Source organism: Nestor notabilis, unplaced genomic scaffold, assembly GCF_000696875.1.
Source record: "Nestor notabilis isolate BGI_N333 unplaced genomic scaffold, ASM69687v1 scaffold832, whole genome shotgun sequence".
NCBI lineage: Eukaryota > Metazoa > Chordata > Aves > Psittaciformes > Psittacidae > Nestor > Nestor notabilis.
The window spans coordinates 16,338-26,842 of record NW_009918521.1 but is presented as its reverse complement, the minus strand read 5'-3'; the positions used below and the strand labels follow the sequence as shown (position 1 = coordinate 26,842).

General features: G+C 40.9%; 1 protein-coding gene across 1 annotated transcript in view; it reads left to right on the top strand.

Annotated features, from left to right (window-relative positions):
- IQCH (IQ motif containing H) overlaps positions 1-10,505 on the top strand; it is a 55,166-nt gene that overhangs the window by 28,916 nt on the left and 15,745 nt on the right. The window contains exons 14-15 of the mRNA XM_010009737.1: positions 8,358-8,478; positions 9,932-10,218. Coding sequence (XP_010008039.1) covers positions 8,358-8,478; positions 9,932-10,218 — 408 coding nt within the window. The remainder of the gene's footprint in view (positions 1-8,357; positions 8,479-9,931; positions 10,219-10,505) is intronic.

Below are 10,505 nucleotides of genomic sequence, written 5' to 3'. Positions count from 1 at the left end.
CAAGAGTCGGAAGGAAAGCTTCCATAAATCCAGCCCAGTATTAAAGCTGGTTTTGGCACACATGGACCTTGCTGCCATTTTGAACCTCTTGTTAGAATATGTGTTCAAATTTGTACAGGAGACCTTTTTTATCTAATGAACTGCAGCCTCCACTGAGTATTACCATTGAGAGCAGAGGATTAAAATCATCCTTTGTTAAGGAATCCCATTGTAATGATACACATTTAAACATCAAAGCATTAGTTTATGAGCACAGGCATGCTTTAATGTCCTATTACAGTGTGTAGACCTGTTTCTTTTGATAATGAAGACATTGTGTCATCGGCATCGGCTGCCACATACAAAACGGATGCTGGCAGGTTATTAAAAAATTCAGCTTCTTGATGAAAGACTATCCTGCAGGCTAAGAGTACACTGGAAAACTCGCCATTCTGCTAGAATTATTAGAAATGAGAACATGACTGTAAGCACTAAATTATGTTAATACTTACAAATAGCATCATTTGCATAGCAGTTTAAGACACGATACCCAGGTTTTCCTCATTGGTAGGGAGTAGGCAACAGATTAAAAATAATATAGTTTGTGAGTTTGAACTGTGTAAGAAATGTATTCCATCTAAAAATGAGGCTGATTTTAGATCCTCGTTTCAAGTGTAATGTTGGGCAAGCAGAAGTGCAGGACAGGATTACTGAGCTATTTTACGCTGTTAACTTAATGCAGCATCTGAGTTATTTGAAGAATTATTCTCCAAGTGCATAATACATACACAAACCTTGCCAAACATCTCTAAGGCCTTTGTCCTACTGGGCACTGCTGAGGTCTGTCATCCTGAGGCCCAGATTCTTATGATATTTGATATTAAGAGAACTGCTGCCTCCCCATGTGCACATTGGGCAGTCGTGAGGCCATTTGTGGGGACATTCTCCCCTGTAAAAGCCACGCGGTCATGACCTTGCAGAAAGGTGCTCGGATTCCTGCTCGGAATTCAAGCTGAAGATTGGTAGAAGAGTGGTCTACAAAGTAGATTTGCTGCCTTCTGTTTGATAAATCAAAGTCTGTGATGCTTCCTGATCTCTGAATCTTGGGACTCAAACTGCCACCTCAGACTCTCAGAACTTCTGACATCTTCCTCCCTTTTAGAGGAGAGGTAACATCACCTTCCCCTTAGTGTGGCCTTTTTTCTTCTTTTAACAGTTCCCCTTTTAGATAAAATAATACAGAACTATGCAGAGATGCCGCCCTATTGTATAACTATAGAACTCTAAATAATATCTAAATTAAATTACTAGTCAAATTAATTTTAGAATGATCTTTTATTACACTACAACTCTTAATTAAGCACCAGGACCAGCAGCCTGGTGTGAGTTCTTACCTAGCAGCAATCCTAAAGATAAGATCAGACAAAAGACAAAGAAAGGGTGAAGTGTGGGGATAAAGACGAGCTGAAAAGCCAAAAATAGAACAAGACACAGAAAACCAAGCAACAAATATTCTCTCAATAAGCCATTATAATCGGCCCTGGCTACACAACCATTTCAAAACCCTCCATTAAATATCTGCTGTAGAAGAAAAAAAGCTATTTAATGTGCTTTGGCAGCCTACTGTTTTAAATGTTAGAGTGTTTGAATCCTACTGCCTCCAGTTGCGTCATGGTATTTTGTCACGGTTTCTTTTCCTACAGACTCTATCTTCGTAAATTCACTAAAATGCATAAATGGAAATCAAAATCTTCTCAAAAGGTGACAAAACTAGAAAACCCAGCTTTTGGTCTGGGTTGTACAAAGCAATATTCAGACACTGGTTGCAGGATTTTGCATTGATTGCTATTGGAAAATTAGAGTTTTAAAGGCTGAGATAAACTGATACAAAAAGATGGATGTTCCCTTAAATTAAAAATTTTGGTCAACTTTAGAAAGTGCTGTAATAAGTAATAGGTAAACTTTGTGATTATCTGAAATTAGGAATAGTGGTGAAAGGATGCTTTACTGGTTGAATGAATTGCATTCACTCAAAGAAAACTGAAACTTATGTACCACATCTTATTTCTTTACTGTAGGAAGGAATTCAGGGTAGAGAGCATGTTTGTAAGCAGGTCAAAATAAAACCAACCATAACACTGACAAAGAAACAATTTTAGAGAGCATGCTGGCAATGCCATGTATTGTTTCTGACCCTCTTTGAGCACAGTGCAGCTTCCTAACACTGCTTTTTCCCTGCCACAACCCAATCTCATTTTCACCGCTCCCATCACCTTTTGTATCACCACTAGCTTCATCCTAGGGCAGTGCTACAGGTATTACTGCAACTGGAATAAATGGCAAGTAATTGAGTTGTTCTTGGTGCAGCACCTGAGTCTAGAGAGGGTTCTTGGGCAGGCAGCCTTTGCTTCTGTGTTACTGCGCTCATGCCCTGGCAGGTGTGTTCTTTCCTCAGCCTGAGGAGGGCTGGGGACTGACATATCCTCACAAGGCGCATTTACAGCATCCTGACAGGCTTTTAAAATTCCTCATAACTGATACGATGTTCAATAGGAAAAGAGAGAGAACCCAAAGACTTCAGACAGACATTGATTACCTATACAGCAATGCAGCTGCAGGTTGTTTCCTGGTATGGGCAGTGCTCTGTCAGCAGTATATCCTAAATAATTGAAATATTCACTGTAGCTGCAGTCAGTCTGTAGTGCTCTTACTCAGCTCATTAACATATCTGTGTATCTGCCACGGTGATGTCTCAGGTGATTCTCAAATCTTAAGTAAAATAAAGCATGATAATTGTATCCCTTGGTTCAATTGAAGCCAGGATATCCATTCCCGAGCCTTGCAATAATCAGATATGCAAGCTGTTGGTTTGTATGTCCTATTGATTTAATATGCTTCTAATCAGTACATAAAGCTATAGGCCTGCAGTGTTAATTTTTCATATGCTTACAAAGTACCCTTTGATTTTCTGTCACGCGTTAATTACAGCGTTTTGCCATTAAATAGGAAGCTTTGTGTAAACTAATTACAAGGTAATCATTGTGTACCGCGAGCGTGCTGTTTGTACCTTTTAGTTGAGACTAAAACCGCACAGATCTCGCAGTCTGGAACCACTATACCTTCCAGCCATTAGCTCTCACTAATTCATAGCATTATTGTGCTAAGATTGTAGGAGTTGTAATTGTTGTGGTATCAGTGCTGTTAATTACCGGAGTAAACAGTTGAAATGGTGCCAAGGTCTATTGTACAAGGCAGAGGAAAGGAGGTTTAAATGTTACTTCCACCATCTGGGGACTGGAGTAGAGGCAAATGCTAGAAAACAGCAGTGAGGCAATATCAGAACTTCAGCTCCAGGGTTTTAGGCCATATGGATCCAGAATATTTTGAATCAATTGAATTTAAGTGCCAGTTTGTAGCAATAACAGTGTGGAAGGAGAGGATAAAGCAAGAGCACTAAAGAAATCTGAAATCCGTTAATGTTATCGCAGCCAATAAAATGCCTGCTTGGATTATTTTAAAAACGTTTATTTTGCTAAAATCCAAAAAGTAACACCCAGGCAACTCGGGGAATAAAGGAAGTTTAACTGTGTGCTGCTCATGAAACACAAAGCAGGTTCTGCCTGACAATGCCTTTAGCACTGCAGCTCCTCAAGTTAGATACAATTCCTGGGAAGTGGCTGTGGATTATCTATGTGATGTCTCTTTTTCTTCTTGAAACCATATTTTTGGGCTTCATTAGAATCTTTTCTTTAGAGAGACAAGCCAGAACGGAGGGTGAGTGAGCCAAATGCAGAGAGATTGGCAGAGGAAAATAAATTAATTACAAAAATACTATTAATCTGAGGGCATCTGGTTTGTTTGAGCATTTGCAGAGATTTCATTAAAATACAGAAAAGATGCATTCACGTATTACTTGGGTCATTTTCTATGGAATTAACATCCCATTGCCCTGAACTTACAGATGCTGCATTTGAAGTAAAGATACAGGGTTTTTTTTTAAAGGAGAGATTTTTGAAGGTTATGACAATTATGTTACTTTTTCTTTGCTCCGAAGGTAGATGTGGGGAACGAAGGCTGCAAGCTTACAAAAGACGTGCTGCTATGGATAAAACAGCAATGCACATAGAGAATTTTTTTTTTATTGAAAAAGAAAACTATTTAATACAATTATCCTAATCCCAAATTAATCTGTGCGTAAACATGCAGAATTATTTGACAAGTTCATCAAGGAGCTTTCAGAATCCTCTGTCTGATTTTTGGTAGCTGTTGTGATTCTCTATTTGATTTCCCTGCAGATAGTGTTTTCCAAGATGACATCTACGAACAGGGCTCTGGCAGCATATTGCTGCTGCCACATTAGGAGTGTTTGGAGGAAATAGAAAGGGTCTCTCTTTCTAAACGATCCTGGTTTATTTATTTTTTATTGGTCTGTTAGCAGATGTTGAAGTAGTTCAGGGCACAATGTAAACATGTGCTTTTCAATGGAGGTACGCTAAATAGCAACGTGTACAATGGAACAGGCAATTGGGAGGGGGTTTTGGGGGCAGGCCAGTGGGTTTTTTGCTTTTTGTGTGTGTGTATGTAGTTGAATTTAGAATTTAAAAGAAGCACTTGATCTTTATATATTGAAATCTTCAGCGTGCAGAGTGACAGCATGAGCCAGAAGAGAAACCCATGGCCCCATGTGGTGTGAAAAAAGGAACAGCAGTTTAAGTGCTGGAAAGTTGAAAGAGAACTAACCTTCTTGTTCTTGTAGTCACGGAAAGTGGCTGTTTTGTGCTTCTGTATTGAAGCATAGCATATGTGCCTGGGTTTGACAAAAAGCCTCTCAAGTCAAAGCAAGCCTCGGCCTGGGTGCTGATCCAAAGCGAAGGCCGCGATAATGAGGGACGGGCTCTCAGGAAGCAGCGAGTAGATAATACGACGTAAGTGGCGAATTCGGTGCTCTGTTTTCACCATTGTACTTAATGCAAGTCGCAGGCCCGGCGTGTCGCTCACCACACAGCTGCAATGGGCCATTAGCTATCAGGGAAAATTGTCTTTGCTACTTTCAGCAGATGGAGCAAATATTTTACAAAGCAATTTTACATACAAAAAACATTTGTGTTACTTGGTAATGATGGCTGGTTTACACGATGCTGCCTTCTATCAGGACGTACTTTTCCAGCTCGTGGAAGGCAAAATTGGCACTTTTTAATTTTAAAATTTGCAGTTAACAATGAAATGCCCAGGCTTTACATCAGGTTGCAAACTTTAAGTAGATGGGGGATCCAGTGCATCACTTCCAAAAACCATTTCCAACGTCAGAAACTACTCGCATTGTTTTTGCTCAGTGCGGTAGATTGTGGGTCTGGCCAGCGTGTACCTGTCTGGATTAGAAACCGTATCACATCAGTTTAATTTGCAAAGTAGGAAATACTGAGGGTAATTTGGACAGTCAGACAGCAGTCACTGCCTCTTTCAACAACACCCTGTTTACTGGTGTGGCTGAGAACAGAAAATAAGCTGGACTGGACCAATTCAAGGCAGCTAGAATAAGTTATCACTGCTTCACTGTTCGCAATAGAAAGGATATACTGTGTAAATGGTATGAATTGTCATCGTGCCGTTGAAGTGGCATCAATTGCCATAGCTTCATTGACTTCCACAGGGATGTAGCACTTTGTATTACTGAGGATCTGTCTGATGGCTTTAGTCTTCCCTGGCCCAGTCAGCTTTACTTATTTGGAGTTAGTTTCTTCACTCTATTTATTTGCAAGGTCTAAATAATTTCCTTTCAATCTGATTTTTAGCTAAAAAGCCTTAGGTCTTTCTCATGCATTCTGCTCTGCAGCCTTTTTCTGTCCCCAGGTCTTTCTTCCTATTTCTAAGCCTCTTTCTTCTTTTTATTTATTTCCTTATCTTCTCAACAGGCTTTTCTTTGCTGACTGATCTAGCTGGAGTAGATTTCTTACCAGCGCCTTCAACATATGCCACATTTTCTCCTCATTTTTTATTGCAACTGCCATTCTAAGAAAGCTTTTCAAAATTCAGCTTGCAGAAGGGTGAGAAATTACATTTAGGAGGGAAAACGTAATTTTCCTTCTTGCTTATTCATTATTATAAAAAGATATAAACCCGATTTGTATAGATTTAAAGATTTTTACATGACATAAACAGTATTTGGGCTGCTCCTTTTTTACTGGTACTAAGAAACACAAGCAGAAGGATTTGAACACGTGCTCCCTGTTTCCATTCAGCCTCTGATTCTGAATTGGTTTGGGCCACATCAAGAGCTAAACCATCGGTAAGCTCTGCTGGAGATACTGTCCAATTTAAATGAAATTAGCCTACTGAGCACTGATCCCTTTAAAAGGTTTGACTTCCTATGTGAATGTTGGATCCGGGCTTGAATTTGCCTACTAAACCTCCCTATAATCAGGATTACTGCCTTTTTTAGAGCTTGCAGTTGCAAAAACAACCCCCATGAACTAGAATTCCAGGCGCTGATCCTTGAGGAGCGGTTGCCCGTGAACGGCTTGCTTCTCAAGGCATTGCTTGTTAAAAGCATTCTTATGTTGGCTTTGATCTCACAAGAACATTTTTCAGATTTCCTTGAATTAGTTATTCCTTAAATCCACTTTCTTCCTTCTGTAAGGTGACCAGGTTTGATGCCCATATCCTTCACAGGTAGCAAGTAGCAAGGGTGCTCTGAACCATGAGATGCTCCTCAGCCAGGCACTGTGCATCTGCATTGCCTTGCAGAGGAGTTGGAACTGGATGAGCTTTAAGGTCCCTTCTAACCCAAACCACTCTGTGATTCCATGAAGCAACACTGATTTCCTCCTCACAGATTCTTGGAAACAAGCAGCGTAAGACTTGAATCTGGTCAATTCTGAACTTGGATCTCATGTTTTATGTGGTCCTTTCTTTTTGCCATGTGGTTATGGCCGTGATGCTTCATCTATTGATATACTGACTAAAACCATTTTTTAATATGTTTTCTGATGTTATGTTATAGTGTATGTTATGTTATGTAGTATGTTTAAAGTTAACCACATACTTTGCTCCTTAATACATTACAGGAGCCCACATAGCCCAGATCAGCACCATTATCCAAGCACCTAAATATTTTTAAAGCATTTTTTTTCTCAATTCCATGTGAGGTAAGGACAGCAATTGTCCCCTTTCATGGCTGGTCAATGAAGGCACAGACAGAAAGTCACCTCCCTGAAATTCCAGGCAGACTGCGTTCAGGAATGAGATATATCTAGGTCTCCTTGATAGCCTAATCATTGGCCCATCCTCCTCCTCCTCATTCTGGTAGGTAAATCACAGTAAGCTGATTCTGAATTTGTATTTTTGGTGACATCACATTGTGTGCTTCATGACAAAGCCCATCTCTTCAAACTCACTGGCCTGGCAAAAATAGATTTTTATGTTTTTCCTATTCTTAGATGTTAGACATAAGGTTTTATCATGTCCCTCCAGAGCTCAAGATAATCTGATTGTGGTTTAGGACATTGCCAGGATCGGAGGACGGTTGGTCGTCTTCTGCAGCACAGGATGCTTAAGAGAGAGGATGTAAAACAGAAGCAAAGAGACCCAGGGGAAGCAGGCAAATGCTTATGAAGCAGCAAGGAAAGGAGCCTGAAGCAATAGAGTCAGGGTCCTTGCACTTTATATGCTCGTGTACTTCTGGGATGTTTCTGAACAGTAAAAGCAATGCAGTTAGTGTCTGTATTTAATGGGGTTGGTTTGTGTGTGTGTGTGTGTGATAATATAGGAAAGAATTTGAAACTAGGAAAAAACTAGTTTATCTCCTACAGCATGACTAACCCTAATCAAATTCTACCAAAGATAGAAGCACAAATATACTTGTGAATTTATGGCATAGATTGGAGAGTGTAAAAGAGTAACTACTGCTTTTGAAACAGTTTTGGTTGATCATTCCTCCTTTTTTTTAACTAAAGGGTGTTTGGGTTGATAGAACAGCTTAAATATAGAACCAGTAAAACTATGTTGGGCATTTGTGACTATTTCAATCCGCTCAGTTTCCAAATCTAAACAATGTAGAAGTTATTGACTGCAGGTATTGATCCCTCAGCAGTTACCAAGTGCTTCAGCATTTCAGTTGCCAGATCAAATTATTGATATAAATTATAATGAAATAGATGCTACACTGAAGGGGGAGGTTGGTGTCTTTCAGAGAAGGACAGATTTCAATAGGAGGGAAGAGGAGTTAAGTAGGAAAATTAAAAAAGGCTTCCTGACTGTGGGTAAACAGTAACCACATTTTTTGTGGTTGCCTGTTGGAGGCCTGGTTTTTAATCACCCCACAAGCAGTTTTCATTTCTGTAGTAAAATTGCTTGTGGTTCTATTTAATTTGTTTCTGCAGGAGCTAGCTTTGGTGAAGATCTCCCAGGAGCTGCCGGGCCTTTTAGCACAGCACGTACAGCCAGTCAATGAGAAACGATTCCCTACATGGGAAAAATTCCTCCAAACATTTCTTACTCAAGGTAAATAAGACTGCAAAGTCGCTGTTAAGTGTTATAAGGAGTAATTATACCATATTGTATGCCATATTCTTGTTAATCTTGGGCCCATTTAAATATTTATCTCCTTTTATTTCTCCATTATGCTTCAAATGTTCATTTACAAATGAATTATAGGCAACTACTCTATCATTCATGTGTCCTATCCAAGCTTGTAACATATTCATCTGGGATCACCTTTCTTGCATGATTCTCAATCAATAAGCACCAGTTCCTTAACCCTGGGTTACTGTACAAAGGCTGTCACGTTTGGTAAAGGGCTTTAGGGAATGCCAGTGAGATTGCACCAGGTAAATGGGAGAATGTTTCATCTAGGTTAGGTGTTGGGAAGCATACCTCTGTGAGAGTGGCTTTTTCCTGCCACAGAACCAGGAAGGGAGCTGTATGTGAACTCTGGATGCTATGTACATAGGCTGCATGCTATCAGATGTTATCATGGTGCTGAGTCCTGAGCAGGGCTTCCTGCGCTAAACCCACTTGTGGCAGCTTTGGCTCAAAGCTGCCCAGTATGTAACTAGTTTAAGGCTCAAGGTGAGCCCATGTGTACATGTAGGAGGCAGCACAGATCAAACCCTGTTGAACCTCTGCAAATTAGTGTATCTGTGAGGGGGCTTTGCACAGACATAGACTCACAGAATGGTTTGGTTTGGAAGGGACCCTAAAGATCAACCAGTTCCTGTATTTGTGTGCCCCATTTTTTATATTTATTATTTTTTTATTTTATTGTTTATGCCACAGTTGAAAGGGGATAGATTCAAATGAGCTCTTAGTCAGAAGCTCTTCCCTGTGAGGGTGCTGAGGCACTGGCACAGGGTGCCCAGAGAAGCTGTGGCTGCCCCATCCCTGGCAGTGTTCAAGGCCAGGTTGGACACAGGGGCTTGGAGCAACCTGCTCTAGTGGAAGGTGTCCCTGCCCATGGCAGGGGGTTGGAACTGGAGGAGCTTTAAGGTCTCTTCCAGCCCAAACCCGTCTGTGATTGTATGGATGGAATCTCTGAGATTAGTTCGCAGCAGGAGATACCGCTCCCCTGAGGTTCCAATATTGCATTTTACTGCTATTCCAGGCCTGGGGTTTAGCTGGGCTGTGGGACAGCCCAGGATCCATTCGTATTACACCAGAGCATGTTTCTCCAGTGCCGTATCCAGTTTGGAAATGCTTGAAAGCATCTGCAGCTGAAAAGGCACTGTTTGAACTGTACAGTGCTATAGCAGACGAGAGATCTTCTTTCTCTTGGAAGAGATTCATGGGTTCTAGCTCTGCTGCTCACATTACATTTATTTACTTGCTGTATCTCCATGGCAGTCCTCCCTGCAATGCCTGAGCACAATAGGAGCTGGCTGTTTTCACTCTGTGCACTCTGAAGAGCATCACATGTGAATTTGATTACAAGCTTAACAGCTAATTCATTTCTTACTAGGTGGTGTGATAGAAGCCTTCCCACTCTCAGAGCATGTCACCAACCTCACGGTGGATATGCTGATAGAGCCCACGGGCAAGATAAAAATAGTGTCATCTGGAGACCAGCTCCACGCTGAGGGTCCTCTGCGATCATCTGGCACCACCATTCCCCAACGTTCTGTTGATCCAGCAGTTCTTAATTCACTTTGTTTTAAAATTGGAGAGACCTGTAAATCTAAAGGAGTGCTGGGTTACTTCTCAGTGGATTTTGTGACTTTCATCCACCCACAAATGATGGAGCAGCAGGTGAGTGGGGCAGACTATGTCACTTCATGCTGTCCTCCTGGGATCAAGAAACAGCTGCTTTCCTGCTTGGTTCCAGCAGAGATCAGGAGAAAGCTTTGCCCTTTGAACACACTTTATTTCTAAGCCATGATGCATGTGGATGGAGGTAGAGCACATGGTTATTCTAACAATAGCATAAAATTTAGACCTGATCTGCCAGGTGGATCTGAGGAGCCTTTTTCATCAGCCTGAAGAGTAACAAACCAGCAAAGCCTTTCAGAGCTGAGTGGTAAGAGAATAATGTTTTA